A 24,606-nucleotide genomic window follows, 5' to 3' on the forward strand; every position below is an offset into this window, starting at 1 on the left:
GAATATGATAATGACACATGCATATGAATAGGATGAATAGATTCAGTAGATCATAACCTTTACAGAGATGTTACATGGCGTATGTAGCATAAAACACATTCCAGTTATGTCATATATACATTCATAAACATATTTCCATAAAGCCTTATGGGGGCACCGTCACAGTCATTTTTAACCTTCTAGGCAAGAAAGATTACATTATAAAATACTCTAGCTCGCTAATGCAATAGTTTGGGGGGCTACCATTAGGCTGTCATTCTGGAAATCTGGGTTGGAGGTAATGTTCCCAAAGATTTCAGCTGTGAGAAAATAGTAAGGATTTTGTCAAGACTGAGATATAGAGAACCCTTGTTGGGGTCGGGGGGTTGAAATTTCATGTTCTCTGCTAGCTAAAAGGGTTCCTATGCATGTTGTGGGGCTTTAGTTTTGAGGATCATTCTACTAAATACTATTTGGAATCCTACATTATCACTTACAGCTACAGTATGGACACAAGGTGTTCTTCGTCGAATGATTGCTCATTTGTATTCCACAATAGGTGTGCGTACTTGCCACGTGCACCAATGCTGGAAGTTTTTCCCCTAGCAGTGCCCATGGGGGGAATGCCCCAGCGACCCCTGGAGTGGCACCTCCATGGCGTGGTATAAGGGGAGCGGCACGCTCCCCCTACCCTCAGTTCCTTCTTGCCGCCAGCGAAGGTGCGTCGGAACTGCTCTGCTCAAGCTTAATGCTGTAGCTCATCCCCAGAACTGCTTGCTCGTTCAGTCTTAATACCTGTAGTTAGTTAGCTGTTTAGTTAATTCAGTTAGAGCGCTCAGGCTGGGGCATGTCCCGGGTTTTAAGTCGTGCGACACTTGTAGGCGATCTGTGCCAAGGAATGACCTGCACGCGGACTGTCTCCGCAGTTCGGGAGAAGCCCATATCCGCGATCATTGCAAAATTTGCAAGTCGTTTAAGCCTCGGACCAAGAGAAAAAGGGACATTAGGCTCCAGGCTATTCTGATGGAGTCGGCGCTGACCCCAACTTCAGTGTGCTGCTCCGAGTCGGCACCGCGGTGTCAGTGTGCGGCGACCCGCCGGCGCTATTGACCAGTTGGCACCTCTCCCCATCTACGGGGAATGCCCAGAAGGCTAGAAATACACCGCTTTTGCAGCAGCACTGAAGTAAACCTGGAACAGAGGCTAGACCCATGTCCGGCAGTCCTCTATCCCCACCGGCCTCTAGACCTCCAACTCAAGTTGAACGGAGTAGCCCGGCCTATTCAGAGCAGGCCTCCCCAGATGTCTAGATGCCCTCCACACCGGAAGCCCTGCAGGTGGCCTGGGACGTTATGTCCATGCCGGTACCAGGAGCACCGCCAATGTTGGCTCCACACTTCAGAGGCAAGCCACCGCTGGGATCTCCGAAGTCGCCCCCGTCTCAGTCGAGAGAATGTTCCAAACTCCGTTCACTGTCTAGTGACCATTCAGGGCAAAATCCAAGTGCATTGCCCTTGACTCCCACTACACTGTCTTGTTGGGTTCCATCCGACCGAGATGCTTGGCACCGCTCCACCTCAAGGAGCGAATACCGATGGGACCAAGGCAGACGTCACCAAAGGACAGGTTTGAGACTCTGAAGGGGCTCATCGACACAGTCACAGTCCTGGTGACAACAGCCAGAGCATGCCTCTAGCTCTTGGGTCACATGTTGGCGTGCATGTACGTGGTCCGGCACGCCAGACTCAGGATGCGGCCCCTCCAGTTCTGGTTGGTCTCCCAAGCCAGGGACAGGATGGACAAAGTCCTCACCATACCCGACTCGGTGATTGCCTCCCTACGTTGGTGGTCTGCCCCAAGCAACATGCTCCAAGGGGTCCCGTCGCTGGAACTGGTGTCCAATGCATCGGACCTGCGTTGGGGGGCCCACATGGGGAACATTCAGACCCAAGGTCTGTGGTCAGCTCAGGATTTGACCCTACACATAAATGTCAAGGAGCTCAGGGCGGTACGGCTGGCGTGCATGGCCTTCCGCTCGCACCTGGAGGGCAGGGTGGCCAGAGTCCTCACAGACAACACGGCCTTGATGTTCCATATCAACAGGCAAGACGGGGCCCAATCCTCTGCTGCGAAGCCCACAGGCTGTGGGATTTCTGTATAGCCCACATCATCTGCCTAAAGGCTTTCCATCTACCGGGCGCCCGGAATGCGCGGGTGGATCGCTTGAGCAGAGATGTCTCCTCTCAGCACGAGTGGTCTCTCCACCCAGAGGTGGCTCACAGGCTTTTCCAAGTGTGGGGTACTCCCTCGGTGGACCTGTTCGCAACTCAACAGAACAGGCGCTGTCCCCGGTTCTGCTCCAGTGGTTCTGATGCCTTTCTCCTGTCCTGGTCAGGCCAGTTTCTTTGTGCCTTTCCCCCGTTCCCACTGATCAGCAAGGTCCTGGAAAAAAATAAAGACGGACAAGGCCCGGATCCTTCTGATTGCCCCGGCATGGCCCAGGCAACATTGGTACAGGACCCTCACGGACCTGGCCGTTACTCCACCATGGTCGTTGCCATTTCGCCCAGACCTGCTCTCCCAGGACCAGGGCCGCCGCCTCCATTCCAACCTAGCAGCTCTCCACCTCATGGTGTGGCTGCTCAATGGTTAGGTACAGAGGAAAGGACATGCTCAGAAGGGGCTCAATCCATGCCCCTCCATGCGCTGCTCCTGCTTGGCAAAGTGGTCCCAGTTGTCCGGATGGGCAAATGAGCGGGGCGTTTCCCCGGTGGCTGCCCCGATCCAGCTTATCCTGGACTACCTTCTCCACCTTAGAGCCCAGGGCCTGGTGCCCTTGTCAGTCAAGGTGCACCTGGCAGCCATATCGGCCTTCCATCCGCCAGTGCAGGGTCGTACGGTATTCTCCCATGCTACTGTGACTGGCCGCTTCCTCAAGGGGTTGAACCGTCTCTTCCCTGTATGCTTTGCCCCCGGTCCCACAGTGGGACCTAAACCTGGTCCCACCTCTCATGGAAGGTGGCCTTCCTGGTCGCAATCACGTTGGCCAGGTGGGTCTCGGAGCTCCGAGCCCTCATACACCATTTTCCATAAGGACAAGGTCCAGCTCCTCCTGCACCCTGCATTCCTCCCGAAGGTGGTCTCCACCTATCACATGGGTCAGGACATATTTCTACTGGTCCTCTGCCCCAAGCCCCTCATGTCCAGTGAGGAGCGCCGTTTCAACACGCTCGATGTGTAGTGGGCTCTGGCTTTCCACCTCGAGTGGACCAAGCTGTTCAGAAAGTCCTCACAACTGTTCATCACCTCGGCTGAGCGCATGAGGGGTCGGTCAATCTCCACTCAGCAGCTCTCCAACCAGATCACTTCGTGCATCCGTACCTGTTATGATCTGGCAGGTATCCCCCGCCACCAGTTATGAAGGTGCACTCGACTCAAGTGCAAACCTTGTCGGCTGTCTTCTTGGCCCACGTCCCCATCCAAGGCTGCCACGTGGTCTTCGGTTCACATGTTCACCTCGCACTGTGCGATCATCTCCCAAACCAGAGATGAGGCCGGGTTTGGCAGGGCTGTACACCGTCCTGAGAATTTGTGAACTCCTACCCACCTCCAACAGATATAGCTTGGAATCACCTATTGTGGAATACACATGAGCGATCACTCGAAGAAGAAAAGACAGTTACCTTTTCTGTAACTGGTGTTATTCGAGATGTGTTGCTCATGTCTATTCCACATCCCGCCCTCCTTCCCCTCTGTCGGAGGTGTCTGGCAAGAAGGAACTGAGGGTTGGGGGAGCGCGCAGCTCCCCTTATACTGTGCCATGGAGGGGCCACTCCAGGGATTGCTGAGGCGCTCCCCCTTACGGGTATTGCTAGGGGAAAAACTTCTGGCACTGGTGCACGTGGCGAGCACGCACACCTATTGTGGAATAGACATGAGCAACACATCTCGAAGAACACCAGTTACGGAAAAGGTAACTGTCTTTTCAAAGCTGGCAAATTCTGGAGAGCAGTGGTCTGCTTTATATACGGTACAAGTGTGTGGGGGCTGGGCTGTCTCAATCCTAAAAGGACAGTTGCTACTAATCAGAAACCTGCTGTGCAGCTTGAATTGGTCCAGTGTTTTCTCTCCTCCATTGGTATTTACACAGTGCTGGCTTGCAATGTCTTCACTGCTGTTGCCATTGTCATGAGTACTAAATTGACCCAGTGTATCCCATTGTTCCAGCATGCTTGTTCTTTGTTTTCTTCTTGTTTGGTGTTACTTTAACTAGCTGTATGTTTAAATGAGACCACTAATCTGCCTTCTCTGTGATCCCATAGTCTGCCTCTTAGTAGAAGCAGTAACCATTTGGACAAGCAAGGTACTTGAACACATGGCTAGCACTAAGCATGTGAGTTGTTGTCTTCAGTGAGCCTGTTTGCTTAAAACTAGGCACACTCTCTGAAGGTCTTTTTGCATTGGGAACTTGAGCTGGTGTATAGTCATCTTGTCTGTGGAAAGGCTTCTAGGTTTTGACTATTGTAGATGTGGGTGTGTGATTTCTGCCACCTGGTTAGTTTTCTTAATATCCCTGGAAAATCTCTCATAAGTCTTTCTTCATCTTGATTTGCAGCCAAAGTGATCATCCACCAGACACTTAGTGTCTTAGAAGACATTGTGGAGAGTATCTCTGGAGAGTCTACCAAGTCTCGGCAGATCTGTTATCAGTCACTGCAGGAATCCGTGCAGGTCTCACTAGCCCTCTTCCCAGCTTTCATTCATCAGTCAGGTATAACAATAGGACAAGCTTTAATGCTGTGAGTAGCTCTTATGAGCTACTGATAAATGCCCAAGGCCCATTCTGATAAAATTAGCCTTGGCACATACATGATATGCATAGATTTGTTTGCCCAAGTGGAATGTGAATCAGTACCATGGGCAGCTGTTTAATTAGGAACTTTCAGGTTAAGCTGCATCTTGGATCAGGAAAGGGTCAGAGGACATTTGATAGGGCAATGGTCTTAAATTGCTTAAACAACTGGTATTCCAGCTGACGAGGACATAGTCATGAAAGCTTGTAACATACTGAATCCTCAAAATTCCCTATACCTGCTCCTCGGGAATGGTCCCTTGCACCACACACTATGGAACAAACCAGGCTAAGGGTTTAAAAACAAAAAATGTTTTTTTTGCATGTAATGTTATCTGGCATTTACCATTTCTTCAGAATGGTGAAGAGGTGTGGAGGTGTAGCCCCGTTCAGACCAAGGCAGACAGTTCTTGAGACTGCTTGTGAAGCAAAGAATCCTGGGTCAGAGCCAGGCCCCAAAGGTCCTTGCTAACCAGTCTTATCCTGAGCAAGACCCCAGTTAATCTTGAGAAGCAGGCTTTGTATCACACTCTGGCAGCTGGAAGCTAAAGCCCCTAGAATACCCAGCACCTCACCTTAAAAGAGGCACCAGGGCAGCCAAGTGAGACCCTCATGGGTCATATCTAGTACCCCAAAGAGAGCTGGCAGCTTCTGCAGTGGAGCAGGAATACAAAACTGTTTCCCTTGGCTGTGTAGAGAAGTAAAGAGTTGGGGGGTAGGGGGAAGAGTAAGAGACAGGATAGAGGACAACTTTAAATGCAAACAAAATCCAGTAGGGTGAGCTGGGGTCCCAACTCCGTGATTAACCATTCTGGTGAATAGCTAGCAGACAAGGGAACAGTGAAATTACCTTTGTGAACAGTCTCATGCAGTTGCAATATTTATCCATGGTTGGACGTGCACAGTGAAAGAATTGAACAGATACAGCTTAAACATGGTTACCCAATCAAGTGTGTGAGACAGGGCTAGCACAAGACTTTGACTCTGCAGTGATGATCAGTTAAGCACACAACCATGTGCTGGGAATTACCTCTGAATTCAGCCAAGTGTCTTTAATAATTACAAAAATCAAACCAGTCAGTTTCCTTTTTCTCCTCCTCCCTTCCCCCGCCTCTTAAAGGTGCGTAGCTTTTGAATTTCATGTTACTTCCTGTTGATCCTGTATAAGCAGTGAACTGACAGAGCGTGGCCCAAGAGTAACCTCAGTACCTTCCATGTTGGCTCAGACTAATTAAGTGGGCTCTCTACTGTTAGCACTGTATCATGCTGGCTGGATGTATAAAAGGCCACTCCAGTTTGCCTCTTCCACCAGGTGTCAGGTTATAAACCTTTGGCACCAGCCCTTAGTCTCACTTACAATGGCAGCCCTGCTGGTAATCCCAGCATGAATAAGTAAAGGGGAATCCAGCACAGGAGGAGCAGATCATCAACAAAACAAACATTTGCAGTGCTTTACAGCTGTCTCGTTAATACCTTCCCTTGCCTTTTTTCTTTCTATTATAGATGTGACAGATGAGATGCTGAGCTTCTTCCTCACCCTCTTCCAAGGACTGAGGGTACAGATGGGAGTACCTTTCACTGAGCAGATCATACAGACCTTCCTAAACATGTTCACCAGGTATCTGTCACCCCAGTTGCCTAACTGATGAAAAGTTATTTCTGGACCCTGTGTGAGGAAGCTCTTTACCTTGAGAACTTCTGCTGTATGAGCAGCTTGCTGATTGGCCACTTCTCTAAAGTGTCCATTAATATTTTCACCCCCTCAAAGTGTCTGGATTTTTTTCCCTGTCCCAGGACGGAATCCATTGGGGGAAGGAGGCAAAAATGCTTCTGAAAAACTCCAGATGACTTGGAGGGAGGAGGCAGGTTACAACACTGGGGGTTGGTCCTGGGGCTGGTTTTGTTCAACATCTTCATTAATGATGTGGATGATGGGATGGGTTGCATGCTCAGCAAGTTTGCGGATGACACTAAGCTGGAGGGAGAGGTAGATATGCTGGAGGGTAGGGATAGGGTCCGGAGTGACCTAGACAAATTGGGAGGACTGGGCCAAAAGAAATCTGCACTTAGGACGGAAGACTCACATGCACTGCTACAGGTTGGGGACTGACTGGCTAAGCGGCAGTTCTGCAGAAAAGGACCTGGGGATTACAGTGGACAAGAAGCTGGATATGAGTCAACAGTATGCCCTTGTTGCCAAGAAGGTTAACGGCCTATTGGGCTGCATTAATAGGAGCATTGCCAGAAGATCGACGGAAGTGATTATTCCCCTATATTCAGCACTGGTGAGGCCATATCTGGAGTATTGCATCCAGTTTTGGGCCCCCCACTACAGAAAGGATGTGGACAAATTGGAGAGAGTCCAGCAGAGGGCAATGAAAATTATTAGGGAGCTGGGGTACATGACTTATGAGGAATGGCTGAGGGAACTGGGGTTATTTAGTCTGCCGAAGAGAAGAGTGAAGGGGGATTTGATAGCAGCCTTCAACTACCTGAAGGGCGGTTCCAAAGAGGATGGAGCTGGGCTGTTCTCCATGGTGGCAGATGACAGAACAAGGAGTTATGGTCTCAAGTTGCAGTGTGGGAGGTCTAGGTTGGATATTAGGATAAACTAGGAGGGTGGTGAAGCACTGGAATGGGTTACCTAAGGAGGTGGTGGAATCTCCATCCATAAAGGTTTATAAGGCCTGGCTTGACAAAGCCCTGGCTGGGATGATTTAGTTAGGGTTGGTCCTGCTTTGAGCAGAGAGTTGGACTAGAGGTCTCTTCCAACCCTAATCTTCTGCGATGCTATGACACAAGAAGCTATCCTCTGCCAGTGAACACAAATCACATTCCCAAGCTCCTCTCATAAATAGGTGGGAACAGATCTTGTATGAACAAAAGGGGGTGTTTTGCTTCTCAGAATCTGAAACAACATTCAGGAATTGATCTCTGCCTCCAGCATAGGCCTAGACTGGGAGCTTCTACGTCTGTGAAGGAAAGAACCTCTCCAGGCTGCTGCACCTTGCATGTGACCATGAATTCGCATCGGTGCCTTGATCAAGAAAGGATAGCCTTTCCAGCTGCAGGATATGTGCTGCTGCCGTTTATAGTGGCCTAGCTGGATGGAGGAATTGACTGCCCACCAGTCATTAACCTGGGGCCTGCACACGAATGCTGTGAGACATGTTAAGGAAATGGCAAAGCTATTGTAATACCTTATGGTTTCATCTAAGACAAAAGAAATATTGCAGAACTGACTTCATGACCTTGTTCTTTGTTGCTCTTTAAGGTCTGGATCAGGAGAATATTGAGTGTGCCCTAATCATCCTAAATCTATGGAAGCCGGGGTGGTTTTGTGTCACTTCGTCAGAGCCAGCTCCCTTCTGAGATTGGCTGCAATCAGTCTATAGCAACACCTCAAACTAAATTAATGGTGTTTGTCTGCTGCCGTTGCCTTCAAATGTTTTAATTTGACTAAACATCTCCCTCAGACTTCTGACAGTGTCAATGACTTTCTTTGTGTCCTAGAGAGCAGTTAGCAGAGAGCATCCTCCACGAGGGCAGCACTGGCTGTCGTGTGGTTGAGAAGTTTCTGAAGATTCTGCAAGTGGTAGTACAAGAACCAGGCCAAGTGTTCAAGCCTTTCTTACCCAGCATCATCTCGCTGTGCATGGAACAGGTCTACCCCATCATTGCAGAGGTAGGACAACTCCCATACAGCAGGTGGAGTTAGTGTCCAGTTAAAATCCTGAGCTGGAGAATCAATTTTGTTTTTCTTCATGCTGTTGCAATCTGAGCCACTAGATGGGGTGAGCTGGGTCAGAATTACTGTTAAATCTGGAGCCTGATGGGGGCTGAGGTCATTGCATGGTAGCTGTGAAGATAAATTTTCAGATATGTTCAAGGCAAGGCTTCAGGACTCACTACATGTACAGTGGGTTTTTTGCATAGCCCAGATGAGCATTGGGTCTCATGCTTACCCTAGAGGAAAATAAGCTTTAAGTTCTTGGTCATCATCTCAGCCATGTCCTTGCTATAATGTAGCACCTCTGGTCTGAAATACTGTTCTGGATGACCACCTGCATATTTTGGGGAAGAGCTGTTGCGTAGTGGGATCCACTGAAGTAGCTGCTTTCCACCAAAGCAGTCTGTTCTAAGATTCTGTTTCTCCCCCAGCGCTCATCTCCTGATGTGAAAGCAGAGTTATTTGAGCTGCTTTTCCGGGTCCTCCATCACAATTGGCGGTATTTCTTCAAGTCTAGCGTTCTGGCAAGTGTCCAGAGAGGGATAGCAGAAGAACAGATGGAGAATGAAGCACAGTTCAGTGCCATTATGCAGGTAACTCAACAACTCTCACAACTTGAGAACTTAGGATTTCCTGATGGAAGTTTTGTGTTGTAGTGACCAGACAATTAGAAACTCTCAGGGTTGACTTAAACTAGATTTAACGTGTTGAGTTCTTGTTGTACAGCTATGGAAATGTTAGCTCACACGTGGGATGTATGGTTGTGTAGACAAGATGCAGAATATCTTACCCTTTAGAACATAAAGGGATAATAGGCATCTCAAAGGGTCACTTTCTCGATGTGGATTTGTGCTCTACAATGATGCAGCACACCCCACATCCAGAACTAAAGCATCATTGTTCCCTTTACTGCCACACGTCTCTTGAAGTGCAATAGGGCAATCTGGTAGTGATGAAAGCTTGTATGGTACTAAGGTGTCTCTTCTGGGTTTACATTGACTTGTTACTATAAGATGTTCCACTGTATCTGGGTCCACCACATCTAGGAAAGAACAGTTACTGGATATTCTGTAGCAGTGGTGAGCAACTTGGGGCCCGTGGGCTGCATGCGGCCCATCAGGGTAATCTGATTGCGGAACGCAAGACCTTTTGTTTAAGTTGACTGTCCACAGGCACAGTCTCCCGCAGCTCCCAGTGGCCGTGGTTTGCTGTTCCTGGAAAATGGAAGCGGCCGGCTGCAGGGATGTGCTGGCCACCGCTTCCTGCAGCTTCCATTAGCCGGGAACGGCGAACTGCAGCCACTGGGAGCTGTGGGGGGGCCGTCCATGCAGACAGTCAGCGTCCGCAAAATGGCTCATGGCCCGCAATCAGATTACCCCGATGGGCCGCATGCGGCCGGCAGGTTGACCACCACTGTTCTATAGGCTCTGGTCCTATGAATAGAGAAGGGAAATGAAATATAATAGCCCACAGGTAAAGCCTATAGGATTCTTTCCAGCCTGGGCAGCCAGAGTCCTAAAAAGTATAAAACTTCCTTGTTTCAGGTTTTACTCTGGCATTTATCAAAACTGCTCGAGCCTGTGGGTACTTACTACTTTAAGAGCAGGATTAGCTCTCCAAAGGGTTTAACGCAGCTTGCAGCAAAATTCAAAGCATCATCCCAATCAATCACCCAGTCGGGCTGCCTGATGCAATGCTCTGTACCTTCAGCCTACTTCAGAGTAAACAGAGCCTTGCGCCATGCCCTGGGAGCTCTCAATATCTGGCAGGTCCGCACAGGGCAGAGAGTTCCAGAGGGCAGGGCCATCCACTGGGAGGTCAGATCAGAGGCCTGGCCACACAACTGCCTGCAAATGAGCACTCACAGGAGCGGTCCTCTCTGTAGTATTACAGGTGGAGACATTTCTCTCTCATTCAGAGAGTTAAACTCTGTATTGAACTTTCTCTGCGTCCTTCCCCTTTCTGGTATCTTACGTATGTGGATAATTAGTACATGGCAAGCAGGGGTTTAAATCTTCAGTGCAGTAGCCTGCAGCATGCTAACTGGCCATGTGGACTCTGCTGCGGCACATGGACAGTTCCATAGTACGCTGTGCCCTGCTGCTGTTGACCAGGTCCACACGGCCAGCCAGTGCACAACAGGCTGTAGATTTACAGCCCAGCTTGTCAAGCACTAACTCTCCAAACAGAGAAGCCCTTAATTTCCACTGAGATCTACTAGGGCTCATGGCACATCTCTGCGTTACTACCCAGGCTATGCAGGGCTGCCTGAGCATGTTTGTTCTTGCCCCTTCTCTGACAGTGTAACTGAACTGAACCTTTCAGCTGCACCTTTCTAAAGTGCCTTTACTCAGTAATTGAATATTAGCTGCCTTTTGGCCAGCGATTTCGGGCGACTTGGTTTTACTAGTTGGCTCCTGTTAGTTAATGTTCTGCAAATGTTCTCTATGGTAAGAACAGCCTGTGTTATCCAGCGGAGTGCCAGCCGTATCAGGTCAGAGTCCAGGACTGCAGCTGGATTTTGAAAAATGCTGGGTCGTTTTTGACCATTAACACTGAGTTGCATGGCTATCAAGGGTAATCTAGTTTCCTGTTACGTGATGGAAGCTGTGGTACCCTATGGGAGGCATCAGGTAGAACTTTTCTACATCCCATTCCTTGTACAATATTAAAGCAGCTTAGTATGTGAGACTGTCATGCTCCTGAAGCCTCAAGTCTTGGCCTCTATCTGCAACAAGATACTAGTCCAGTCCAATCCAGCAAATTTTGTTCCTAGACCCCTTGTGGCTTGTCTTTCAGCTACCTGCAGTTCCAGTTCCTTTTCTTTTATTACTCACAGTAGGAATGTGTTATATCTGCCTATTGTCCTGGCCTCTGGGCTTATCCAAATGTTTAAAACAAAACCTGAACATGTGTACTCTCCCTCTTCCCTCCCCACCCCCACAAAGAGCTGACCAGATGAAAACACCTCATAATCGAGACCAGTGGTTCTCAAACTGTGTGTCAGGACCCCAAAGTCGGTCGCTACTCCATTTTAATGGGGTTGCCAGGGCTGGTTTAGACTTGCTGGGGCACAGGGCCAGAGCCAAACTCTGAAGGCTTCAGCCCTGGGTGGCGGAGCTCAGGTTACAGGCCCCCTGTCTGGGGCTGAAGCCCTTGGGCTTCAACTTTGGCCTCCCTGCCCAAGGCACTGGGATTTGGGCTTTGACCTCCCTACCCAGGGTAGCGGGGCTTGGGCTTTGGCTCAGACTGCAGTTCCCCCTCTGGGGTTCATGATGTAATTTTTATTGTCAGAAGGGGGTTGCAGTGCAATGAAGTTGGAGAACCCTTGGACTAGATCAGATCCTCCCATACAGCCAACAAACTTGGGTTCTAGCTGACTACCAAAGGGAGACAATTTCATCACCAGCCATTCCTCCAGTGAGAGAACACTGGCTTGAGCTCTCAAGAGTCTCAATCAAAGGATTGTTCAGAGTGTCTCAGATGTGCTTAGACTTCAGTTCAAATTCGGTCATTTTTTCTGGTCTGGTATCTGCATGGTTTGTTAAGCAATCACCTCTGCTCTGAGAGTTGACTGGAGTTAGGAGTGTCATGAGAGGCTCTTGTAACTCCTAGGGGGTTTGTCCCTGGGACATGGGCTCTTCGCTACTCTGAATGGGTTTTGCACTTGATAGGGCTCTGCCTGTATCCTTGGTGTCTGGATTATTAGATACAGGGGTGTCTCCCTGAGCTCCTTGAGAATATTTCCTGATGAAAGCTGAGAATCGGTCCTGTTTGGCAGGAACATTACTTGGAGGGTGAGGAAGGGAAATGGTTCCCTTTCTGGACTGCCAAAGCTGAAAGCTCAGCTTCCCACATTGCCGTACACTAGGTTGGCTGTGTGTGTGAGGTCAGGTTCACAATGAAGGCAAACAGCTGGGGCCGGAGGGGTTGACCAAGACAAGTGTAAATGGATGTGGCTCAGATTAACAGCTGGAAGGGTGTGAGTGAGGTCCTAAAAAAGAGGCAGGTCTTTCAAACAGCCTTCAGATTCTGCGTTGGGGAGAAGTGGTGGTTGAGCTTTTAGGGGCTGAAGCGCTAACTCTGCCGTCTGGGCTGACTTCTCCAGGTGTCTGTTTCAAAGGAGACCAGTCACTTGCCCTCCCAGCCTGGGCACTAGGTAGCAGTTCCCTGCAGGAGAGCGCGAGCAGGATTAGGCAGTATGTCTAGTATGGGAATGGGAGTTGAACCTGAAAAGCTCAGACAACACAAGCCTCTGGGCTGACAGAGGGCCCTGCCAAGTGGTATGTACTCTGATGCTAGGAGATCCAGTCGGGCACCAAATACTCCAATATATAGATCTACCTTTGGCCAGCACTTGATGTCATATACTCCAGTTCTGTCTGGCAAACCTGCATGCTGGTCTTTAAGCATATTGTTACTCATTCCATCTGCTAAGATCTGTCTTTTTCCATAGGCATTTGGCCAGTCCTTCCTGCAGCCTGACATACACCTATTTAAACAGAATCTCTTCTACCTGGAGACACTGAATACCAAGCAGAAGCTATACCACAAGGTGAGTGCCAGTTGGTCAACTCCTATGTGTGCTGTGTGCAGCAGCTAGAGGGCACTGTGCTGGGACCTGCTATATACCAAGTCCTGAGCCACTGCTCAGCTGAGCAGTGTGACAGTATTATGGTCTGGTATCTTGTGAACCTGGATTGCTAGAAGTTACTGCTTGATGGTACTGGAAAGCTGCAACTCCAAGCTCTAGGTGGTATACAGCACCCCCAGGAGAGGTTTTGGAGTAAAGGCTGTGGGCAGGGGGTGCAGCAGACCTTGACTCCTCATCTTCCTCCAGAGGTAGTTCTGCGAGGGGCACAGTACAGATTAAATCAACATTCCCCTCAGTCTGTTGCACTGGTGTCTGGTACAGAAGTGATGCCACCTCTGCACTGGTCACAGCAAAAACCTCATGGGCTCTTCATTGACAGTAGGGAGGAGGATGGAAGGAGTCACCCCAAAATGCGGGGGGAGGAAAGGATTCACTGGGACAAATCTTCCCCCTTCCTTGAGCAGAAGGAGCACAGAATAGGTGAGCCCCCACCATCACTTAATCGCTCCATGTTATGGAGAGAGGAGAAGAGACCAAGTCCAGGATAGGAGCTGCCTTGTGGAGGCAGAGGAAGGAAATTTGCAATCTATCCCAACAGCCAGGAAGGACTGGACTGGAATGAATGGAAGGACCAAAAGCTATTGTACTTAGGGGTTTGAGCATGGCAAAGGATGACTTTGGGTGCCGGGGTTTGGACTAGGTCTGTCAAGCAATTAAACAAATTAATCCGATTAATTGCGATTAACCGTGTAATTAAACAACAATAGAATACCATTTATTTTAAAAATTGTGGATGTTTTCTACATTTTGAAATATATTGATTTCAATTACAACACAGAATATAAAGTGTACAGTGCTCACTTTATATTTATTTATTATAAGTATTTGCACTGTTAAAAGAAATAGTATTTTTCAATTCACTTACTAATACAAGTACTGTAGTACAATTTCACTATCATGAAAGTTGAACTTACATATATAGAATTATGTACAAAAAAATCTGCATTCAAAAATAAAACAGTGTAAAACTTCAGAGCCTGCAAGTCCCCTCAGTGCTACTTCTTGTTCAGCCAATTGCTCAGACAAATAAGTTTGTTTACATTTGCAGGAGATAATGCTGCCTGCTTGTTGTTTACAATGTCACCTGAAAGTGAGAACAGTCATTTGCATGGCACTGTTTTAGCCAGCATCACAAGATATTTAAATGCTAGATGTGCTAAAGAGTCATATATCCCTTCATGCTTCAGCCACCTTTCCAGGAAACATGCGTCCATGCTGATGACAGATTCTACTCGATAACAATCCAAAGCAGTGCAGACCAACGTATGTTCACTTTCATTATCTGAGTCCGATACCACCGGCAGAAGGTTGATTTTCTTTTTTGGTGGTTTGGGTTCTGTAGTTTTTGCATCAGAGTGTTGCTCTTTTAAGACTTCTGAAAGCATGCTCCACACCTCATCCCTCTCAGATTTTGGAAGGCACTTCAGATTCTTCAACCTTGGGTCAAGTGCTCTAGCTATCTTTAGAAATCTCACTTTGGCACCTTCTTTGCATTTTGTCAAATCTTCAGTGAAAGTGTTCTTAAAATGAACAACATGTGCTGGGTCATCATTCGAGACTGCTATAACATGAAATATATGGCAGAATGCGGGTAAAATAGCAAAGGACATACAGTTCTCCCCCAAGGAGTTCAGACACAAATTTAATTACAGTATTTTTTTAACAAGCGTCATCAGCATGGAATGCTGGAATGGTGGCTGAAGCATGAAGGGGCATATGAATGTTTAGCATATCTGGCACATAAATACCTTGCAATGCCAGCTACAAAAGTGCCATGTGAACGTCTGTTCTCACTGTCAGGCGATGTAAATAAGAAGCGGGCAACATTATATCCTGTAAATGTAAATAAACTTGTTTGTCTTAGTGATTGGCTGACCAAGAAGTAGGACTGAGTGCACTTGTAGGCTCTGAAGTTTTTTACATTGTTTTGTTTGAGTGCAGTTATGTAACAAAAATATCTACATTTGTAAGTTGCACTTTCACTACAGAGATTGCACTACAGTACTTGTATGAGGTGAATTGAAAAATACTATCTTATCTTTTTTGCAGTGCAAATATTTGTAATGAAATGAAAGTGCATATTTTTAATTACAACACAGAATGCAATATATATGGAAATGTAGAAAAACATCCAAAATATTTAATACATTTCAATTGGAATTCTATTGTTTAAGTGCGGTTAAAACTGCTATTAATCGCAATTCATTTTTTGAGTTAATCACGTGAGTTAACTGTGATTGACAGCCCTAGTATGGACTCATCAGTGGAGGAAGGCTAATGATCTCTGTGTGAAGCATTTGACCCTCACCTTGGCAGGCTGCAAGGTATTTGACCTTTAAAATCAAGTCATTGTGATTTGTCGTGTTGAGTTCCCCCCACTTCAGTTCTGGCATATTGGCCATTGTCTTGAAGGACTGGAGGTAGAATCTGGGGCTTAGCCCTCCTGGCTACCAGATGAAAGCAGAGATCCCAGGTTAGGACCAGCTACCACAGAGGAACTCTGTCCTTGACCTGTGTCAGTAGCGATGCCACAGCAGGCTGTTGTGGCTGGTGCAGTAACTAATCTTCAAGACTTGTTGGAACCTCTGGCATTGGGTGGGAGTCATACGGGCTGGAGTGAGAAAGGGACTTATTGATCTCCTGCTCAAGGAGTGGATGTTTAAACTGCCTTTGTTCTTCTGAGTCCATAACCACTGAGCTGAATGGGGCCAAATTCACCCCCTGCCTTACACCAGGGATTAATTTGGCTCACTGTTCCAGTCCCTGCAGACTCAGCACTGCTACACTGGGGTGTGTTCTGCACGGTCAAAAGGAGCTAGCAGCTTCTGTTCCTAAGTGAAAGCTGAAATCCTAGAGAAACCATTGAGGCCTCCAGCAAAGTGGTGGTCAGATGCAGCTGTGCTTACTGCCTTGGTCTGGCCTTCGCTGTTAAGAACTGCTTCTCCCCTTAGTGGGCACACTGACATGGCACTATGTACTGGCTCAGTCTGACCCTGCCCAGGGGGCTTGGCAGCTTGGGAGGATATGACTGAGTGTGCTTCTCTCGCCCTGCAGAAGATCTTCCGGACAACTATGCTGTTTCAGTTTGTGAATGTGCTGCTTCAGGTGCTGGTCCACAAATCGCATGACCTGTTGCAGGAAGAAATTGGCATTGCCATCTACAACATGGCCTCAGTGGACTTTGATAGCTTCTACTCGGCCTTTCTCACAGAGTTCTTAGCCAGTTGTGACGGCGTGGACTCCAATCAGAAAAATGTACTGGGAAGGAATTTCAAAATGGACAGGGTAAGGGGAGCAACGCTGCAGAGGGGTTACCTCTGAGCCAGGTACTAGCATGCATCACAGCAGAGTTATATCATGACACATTCACTACCAGCTGGAGACCTGACCCCTGCGAATTCCCCACCAAACAAAAGGGATTTCTCAGAATCGTCACTAAAGACGTGTGGCATTCCTATTGTCCTCTGTGCCTGCAACTGGAATTTCCTAGGGCTGCTAGCAAATCCAGCTGCTGTCTTGTCTCTGATTGTCTACCCAGCTGTGAATGAATTGACATATTGGGGGAATAAACTTCACCTGTGGCACTTACTCACAGGGCCAGGACTTACTTACACTTGTTCTGGAACAAGGTCACCTTGCCCAACCAAGAGCTACCCTAGCAATTTACCTGCAGCTCAAGAGCTGTAGCAAAGATGTATAAAATAGTGTAGCTGCAATCTCATCCATCTCCTGCAGGCCTTTTGGATAGAGCTGGAGTAAGTGGGGGGCTCTAATCTCCCCAATGTGCACATCCTTATGAATAGGGCTGTCAAACAATTAAAAAAATGAATCTCGATTAATCACACGATTAAACAATAATGGAATACCATTTATTTAAATATTTGTGGGTGTTTTCTACATTTTCAAAGATATTGTTTTCAAGTACAACACAGAATACAAAGTGTACAGTGCTCGCTTTATATTTTTGATTACAATTATTTGCACAAAAAACAGAATAAATAGTATTTTTCAATTCACCTAATACAAATACTGTAGTGCAATCTCTTTATTATGAAAGTTGAACTTACAAATGTAGAATTATGTACAAAAAAACTACATTCAAAAATAAAACAATCTAAAATTTTAGTCTGCAAGTCCACTCAGTCCTACTTCTTGTTCAGCTAATTTCTCAGACAAACAAGTTTGTTTACAGCAGGAGATAATGCTATCCACTTCTTGTTTACAATGTCATCTGAAAGTGAAGAACAGGCGTTTTCATGGCACTGTTGTAGTCGGTGTTGCAAGATACTTACGTGCTAGATGTGTTAAAGATTCATATGTCCCTTCGTGCTTTGACCACCATTCCAGAGGACATGTATCCATGCTGATGATGGATTCTGCTCGATAACAGTACAAAGCAGTGCGGACTGATGCATGTACATTTTCATTATCTGAGTCAGATATCACTGACAGAAGGTAGATTTTCTTTTTTGGTGGTTCGGGTTCTGTAGTTTCCGCATCTTTTGCTCTTTTAAGACTTCTGAAAGCCTCCTCCACACTTCATCCTTTCAGATTCTTAAACTTTGGGTCCAGTGCTGTAGCTATCTTTAGAAATCTCACACTGGTACCTTCTTTGCATTTTGTCAGATCTGCAGTGAAAGTGTTCTTAAAATGAACATCATGTGCTAGGTCATTGTCAGAGACTTCTGTAACAGGAAATATATGGCAGAATGCAGGTAAAACAGAGCCGGGGACATACAGTTCTCCCCCAAAGAGTTGAGTCACAAATTTAATAAACGCTTTTTTAACGAGCATCATCAGCATGGAAGCATGTCCTCTGAAATGGTGGCTGAACCATGAAGGGGCATACGAATCTTTAGCGCATGTAAATACCTTGCAATGCCAGCTACAAAAGTGCCATTAAAATGCCTGTTCTCACTTTCTGGTGACATAAATAAGAAGAGGGCAGTTATCTCCTGTAAATGTAAACAAACTTGTTTGTCTTAGCAATTGGCTGAACAAGAAGTAGGACTGAGTGCACTTGCAGGCTCTAAAGTTTTAAAGTAAAAGTTCTAAAGTAAAAGTTCCAACCTTTTCACTTCCAGAGTTGCTACATTTCCCTGGGCCACTTCCCCCCAGCTCCCCCACTTCTCTCTCTCAATGCCTTCTTCACCTTTACCTTAGGGCTCCCTTTCCAGTGGCTTGAGGGTGTCTTCATTACCGAGCCCTTCAGCTGCACTTGCTCTCCTCTGCCTGACTGGAGTGAGCCCTTTTATAGTATCAGAGGGACCTTAATTAGAGTCTGGTGTTCACATTAGCTTAACAGCCTCACCTGACTCTTTGCAGGCTAATTGGAGTCATGTGCCCACCCTAGCCTGGAACAGCCCCTGCTCTGGTCAGTCAGGGAACAGAAACTGCTTATCCAGTGGCCAGTATATCTGCCTTCTGCTACTCTGCTGTACCCAACTTGCCTGGGTCTATCACGTAATATATATATATATATATATATCTCTGCCTACTGTATTTTCCACTGCATGCATCTGATGAAGTGGGCTTTAGCCCACAAAAGCTTATCCTCAAATAAATTTGTTAGTCTCTAAGGTGCCACAAGTACTCCTCGTTCTTTTTGCTGATACAGACTCACATGGCTACCACTCTGAAAACTGTTTCTTTTGTTTATCATATTTATAATAAAAATATACACTGATTTCAATTACAACACAGGATACAATATACATGAAAATGTAGAAAACATCCAAAATATTTAATAAATTTCAATTGGTAATCTATGGTTTACCAGTGCAATTAATCGTGATTAATTTTTTAAATCGTAATCAGTTTTTTTGAGTTAATTGCATGAGTTAACTGCAATTGACAGCCCTACTTATGAAGTATACCTGGCAATGATTACAGACCAACTTCCAAGCTCCTGGGAGCGCACATGGCCTTTGGGTGCTCCTGATCTAGAAGGGGATTTGTATGGAGGGAGGCAGGAAACCTGGAAGAAATAAGATTGGCCCTACTGGGTCAGATCAAAGGTTCATGTAGCCCAGTATCCTGTCTACTGACAGTGGCCAGTACCAGGTGCCCCAGAAGGAATGAACAGAACAGGTTAACATCAAGTGATCCATCCCCTGTCACTCATTCCCAACTTCTGGCTAACAGAGGCTAGGGACACCATCCCTGCCCATCCTGGCTAATAGCCTTGATTTCCTTGTTGGCTTCTAATATAGCCAAATGCAGTTGGAAAATAGGAGTTTTTGCTTCCATGTGTCCTGTCACACTAGGAAACTTGGGAATTGCCCTGTGTGGCTCCACTGCAAAGAAGCACCCAGGTTGCTGTTCTAGCAGATGGCTCCTCCCCTGGCCAGATGATACCAGCTCATGTTCTGCGTGCCTAGGCACACTAAGAAATCAGTCCTGTAAATAAAACCCAGGATTTTCAAGCTTCTCTTGCAGGCAACCCCATTCTCAATAACTAGCCATTAGATTGAAGCACTATTCCAGGCAGAGAAGTGGCTTCTCTTAATATGAGATTTCAATAAGAGCATATTTACATCAAGGATTTGCCCTGGGATCAAGCTGTGGGGGGAACTGCCATAAGGTATTCTTCTGGCATCTATGGGAGAACTGGATTACAGGTGAAATAAATAGGGGCTTTTGTCTTTGCTCATTGATTTACTAGGACAATGCCAAATACTGCTCTCTGTGGTAAAACAGGTACTTGCAGGCCCTACTCCATTGTCACTGTAACTGTGTTGCTTGATCTTTCTCCAGGACCTGCCATCTTTTACCCAGAACGTGCACAGACTGGTGAATGACCTGCGTTACTACAGGCTCTGCAATGACAGTTTGCCACCTGGAACTGTGAAGCTATAGTTTCTGCACTGGACTCATATTGATCACTGTAAAGAATGGATTTGTACTTCTTTTGTCACCACTTCCTCTCCTCCCTGCTCTCGTCAGTACTCGAGGATGATGCAGTGTCTTGTGCATGGGCACATGTTCTTGGATTCACGCACCACCATGCTTCCTTACCCAACCCAGAAGCCTCCCCACTGAGTCAGCAGCACTGCCCGCAAAAATGCGTCTTAACGCCAACCGTAGGGCATTCCCATCATATGAAAAGTCATCTTGCTGGGTTCTTGTTTTACTAATGTAGCACTTTGTTGCGTCCAGAGATTTCAGTGAATCGTCTTGACAAATCTTGTGTGTGTCAATCATGAGGCAGAAACGCCAAAGACTACTTCAGACATTCGCACCTTCGCATCATTCCACCTTCCCGCCCCTGCCCTGCTCTTGGAGGAGAATTGTGATGTCGGGACTGGTTCGGCACTTGTGTCACTCCCTTTTGTTTTAAACTGCCTTGAAGCCTCCCTGCTATTTTCAGGGATTTAGAAACTTGAGGGTTTTTTAATGTTTCCTCATCATTCCATTGTGATACTAAAACAACATGCTTAATGGAAATAAAGTGCTTACTTTGTTGTTTTAAATAGCTTCTTAGCTCCATCAAGTTGCTTTACTAGTTGGAAAAGCATTTCTTACCATGGGAAGTATGAGGGGGAGAGGCACTGGGTTCTTGCCCTCCTGCCCATCCCAAAATGGGAAGACATCTTCAAAGGTGCATGATGCTGCAGCATGGGTTACCTGGATTCAAGGTTAATAGACCAAGGGGTTTTTATCTTGGAGGTTGAGCGGCGGGTAAAAAGTTCAACAGTCTCCATTCTGACTGGGCCAAAGTTTATGATGGCCCCAGTAGCACATTTGTGCCATGGTTAGGCAACTGGGACATGGTCTTTGCTTTTATGGTCTCTAATTTCTGTGACGGTCCTGTCTGAAGTATTACTTCATCATCTGATCCCCACTAGGGTGGTGAGGCCGTCCAGAGCCAGGGTTGAATGATTTGCATACCCTTGATGTTCATGGATTCACGTGCCACCACTGAGGAAGCAGTGCTGCTTGTTGGAAGAGAGCAGTTGTTCTGGTGCATCCTGAAATCTCAAGCTAATTTCCTTTAGGTGGTGCATACCTGAAGGAGTTTCCACCTAGAAAGATGTGCAGGTTGATCTTGCACTGTAGTGTTGGCAAAGGAGACTCTTAACAAGGAGCCTTGCAGTAGCATTGCCAGTGTGCACGGTGTTCCTAAACCAGGCATTTTTGGGGAGCAGGAATATTCTCATATCCAGGTAGGGGGGAGAGAGCGCTCAGTCCTATTTTGGTTCTAAGAGCTCCACTTCCATCTTGTGTTTCTGAAAACAGTCCCCTCACTTGTACAAGAAGGTAGCTGGCTGGGTGCTCAGGGCCTTGGCAATGCCTGTGTGTGCACTGAAGTTCATCCAGTGGGGGTTGACTTCTGCCATGGACACAGCACAGCCATTTCTGTGCACTGCTTCCCAGGCTGGCACCCGTTTTGCGTGTCTTTGCACAATACTTAGAAGTCATAGTCAAAATATTGACTTGGGATGAAAGTGCATGTTTTCCCCTGTCTGAACAATTAAGCAAGGGCAGGACTCTGGAAGGAATCCAGGCCTGGATGATAGAGTGACTGGAGTTCATACTAAAGCTACCAAGCTTTATTCACCCATAAAAAGAATCAAAAAGTCCACAAAGGCAATTGTTTGCACTTTGTAGGTCACCTGTAAGGTGGCTAGTCTCACCAACCAAAGAAGGTGTTCATCTGTGGTTCATAAGATCCCTATATCTGTGACTGACATTATCTGAAATTGCTAAACTCTAGCATTTGTCTGTCATCCATCTTTGTCACGCAAGGCCTATGCCAGCATATCTGAGGTCACTATAAGTTCAGGCAGAGTTGGTCTTCCATGATAAAAGCTTTGGTATCTGGTGGTAATTGAAGAGACTGGTCCTTTTATTATGTTGGCTGTCCCTTCCTTACAATAGTAAGCAGATTTTCCAGACCGTTTCCTAGTATGCTTCCACGTCCTGACTGGCAAGCAGATGACCATGCATGTTAATCAAGTGTATCTGCTGTCCCTTCCCGTCATTGCTGTGGGGCATGGGAGCAACCCAGTGGCTTAACCTCCAACCCTGCTGGCAGAGAGATGCCAGCGCAGAGTGGGAAGGTTAACGTTACAATTTGTAGGTGAGAGACAATCCACAGTGAATTAAGCTTTATTGTGAAGGGGGGATGTTTACACTAACCACTGGAGATCACTGTGAATGGACTCTACTTCAGGGAGTGGGGTGACACTCAGGCTACAGGGACTGGGTGAGAGGGTACCGGGAACATAGGGCCATGTGCGTTCCCTTTGTGATGTCAGGGGTGACACTCAGGCTACAGGGACTGGGTGAGGGGGTACTGGGAACACAGGGCCATGTGTGTTTCCCTTTGTGATGTGTCAGCACCAGGGTAGAGTCCTTGATACTTGGCTTCTTTAAAAGAAAACAACTTTCATGGTGCCACTGTTCTGGGAGCAATGACCTGCTGCATTGCAACAAGCTGTGACATTTGCCCCTTGGAACGCAAGGGGACCGTAGATCAATGACCAGGTAGCTCTTTGGAGAGTGTCTGCGCTGGCTTCACTCAGATGAAAAGGTTTAAGGGACCAGCATAGAGAAGCTGAGCACAGTGAGAACAGGCCAGGAATATGACTACTGATGGACTATCAAATGGCCTTGCTTTGGAGCTGTGTGTGGACTGGAAAGGGGAAGGAGGCACCTTCTCTTCCATTAATGAGAGCTGCTCCAGAGCAGAATTCCCACACTGTTGCTTTAAAATTTAGTAGCTCTTTTCCAGCTGTTTTGGGAGAAAATGGACCGGTCTTCATGGATGAAGCTCTCCTTGTTATCTGGCTTGAAGGCAGGGCTACTTCAGAGCACATCCAGCAGCCCCTTTGCATGTCTGTGGTTGTATTGACAAATGCAAGTGGGATTATCTGTGGATAAAAGGCTTGGTGTATTTGGCCTTTCAGTCTCTCCTAATGAGATTAATTCCTCTGTAACAGAGCTGCCTCTTCCTTCTGCCATTAAACCAAACTCCCTTGTACACACGCTGATACCCTGCTGTTGTATATCGGGATCATCTGGAAAGAGGTGGGAGATGGAGAAAAGCCCTTCATCTTTGTTGCCCATTTGAATCAAAAACTCCTGTCAATTTCCCAGTGGCTGCTTGTTCACATCCACTAGTGCTCCTTTGTGGGCAATCTGAGCAGAGAAGTTATGGGTCAACGGGACCCTGAGAGGGAACTCCCATTTCATTTATGGGTTGATGCATCCACCAGCAGTGTGATGTCAGGAAGTTTGTGACTACCTTTGCTGACTCCGCATCACGTCTGCAGTGCTTAGTCTGTTTGTTTGTACATCACCCTTCTTTTCCACTTGCAGTAGCCTTGACTATTTCAGCATATGGCTTCCACTTTCGGGAAGTGGGAAGCAAGATCTCGATGGAGTCTATCCCTGGTCTGTCCCTTTCTCAGCTGTTTATGCTTCCAGCATGCAGGGGACAGAGTTGCAGATATCTCAGGCCTCCTGTCTCCACTGCCTCTGCTTTCTTCTTGCCTTCTAGGAAGGAGACAATGAAGGAGACAGAAGGAAGAGGCAGGTCTGGGATCAAAAGGGAAAGTGGTGGTGACTGCCTCTTCTCTGGTCATTTGCCTCATCTATGGTCAGAATGTAATGGGTAGGCTGATGATAGCTGAGACACTGTTCTTCCAGAGCTGTGCTGGCTTTGCAGGGATTGTATCAGTTTGCTGTCAGGACAGTGAGAGACTGGCCAGAAGGTGCCCAAGGAGCAGGTCTTGAGTGAGAGGGGGTATTTATACACAACCACTGTCTTTAATCCACTGTTGCACTTGGAGAGGGATTGGGCATCAGCTGCATTTCCCTGTCCACAAAGAATAGCCCTGCTCCTGGGTATGTGACCAGTCCTTCACCTGCTTGGTCATTGCCTCTAGACCCTAAGAGCTTTGGAGCATTTTTCCTCAGTTGTTGGTCACCACCAGCGAAGTATGAGGTCTTCCTCTAAAGCCCTTTCCCTTTTTCTCTCTCATTACCCCCAGCTCTTGTCTTTGGTATTTCGCCAGCACCGTCCAGAGCAGATAGCCAGACTCCTCTCTCGATTTCCACTAGAGTGCACTGGGGCTGTTACAGATGGGGGAGGATGTTGGTTGGCCCAGCCTTGCTCAGGTGCAAGTGCTATCCGCTAGCTATCCTCTCTGGAGGGCTGTCTTACTGCTGAAGACCAACCTGTGCAGCAGGGAGATTTTGAAAACAAGGTCGGATTTATGGGAAGAGTCAAATCAAGGGCACACGGGTTTGCTGTGTGCAGTGAGTGATCAGGAAGATTAGGCTGTGTGCTCGCTTCTTAGGAGGGGACAGAGAAGTATTTTTGAAGGCTGTGGCAGTTTGACTTGTAGGGGCAGTTTGGCTCTTAATGCCACTGGGACCTGAAGA

At 47.2% G+C, this 24,606-nt stretch overlaps 2 protein-coding genes across 5 annotated transcripts in view; both read left to right on the forward strand.

Moving 5' to 3' along the window:
• The window catches only part of XPO6 (exportin 6), a 113,672-nt gene extending 92,985 nt beyond the window's left edge, over positions 1 to 20,687 (forward strand). For 2 of the 4 annotated variants that reach the window (XM_073362838.1, XM_073362837.1), the window contains exons 18-24: positions 4,595 to 4,750; positions 6,335 to 6,449; positions 8,345 to 8,516; positions 8,993 to 9,154; positions 13,018 to 13,116; positions 16,270 to 16,500; positions 19,972 to 20,687. In XM_073362838.1, coding sequence (XP_073218939.1) covers positions 4,595 to 4,750; positions 6,335 to 6,449; positions 8,345 to 8,516; positions 8,993 to 9,154; positions 13,018 to 13,116; positions 16,270 to 16,500; positions 19,972 to 20,073 — 1,037 coding nt within the window. In that variant the 3' untranslated portion in view covers positions 20,074 to 20,687. The remainder of the gene's footprint in view (positions 1 to 4,594; positions 4,751 to 6,334; positions 6,450 to 8,344; positions 8,517 to 8,992; positions 9,155 to 13,017; positions 13,117 to 16,269; positions 16,501 to 19,971) is intronic. The other 2 variants (XM_073362840.1, XM_073362839.1) reach the window with 2 other exon arrangements.
• The window catches only part of DECR2 (2,4-dienoyl-CoA reductase 2), a 108,669-nt gene that overhangs the window by 13,404 nt on the left and 70,659 nt on the right, over positions 1 to 24,606 (forward strand). The gene's annotated exons all lie outside the window — the stretch shown is intronic.

The sequence above is a fragment of the Lepidochelys kempii genome, chromosome 10 (genome assembly GCF_965140265.1).
Source record: "Lepidochelys kempii isolate rLepKem1 chromosome 10, rLepKem1.hap2, whole genome shotgun sequence".
Lineage (NCBI taxonomy): Eukaryota > Metazoa > Chordata > Testudines > Cheloniidae > Lepidochelys > Lepidochelys kempii.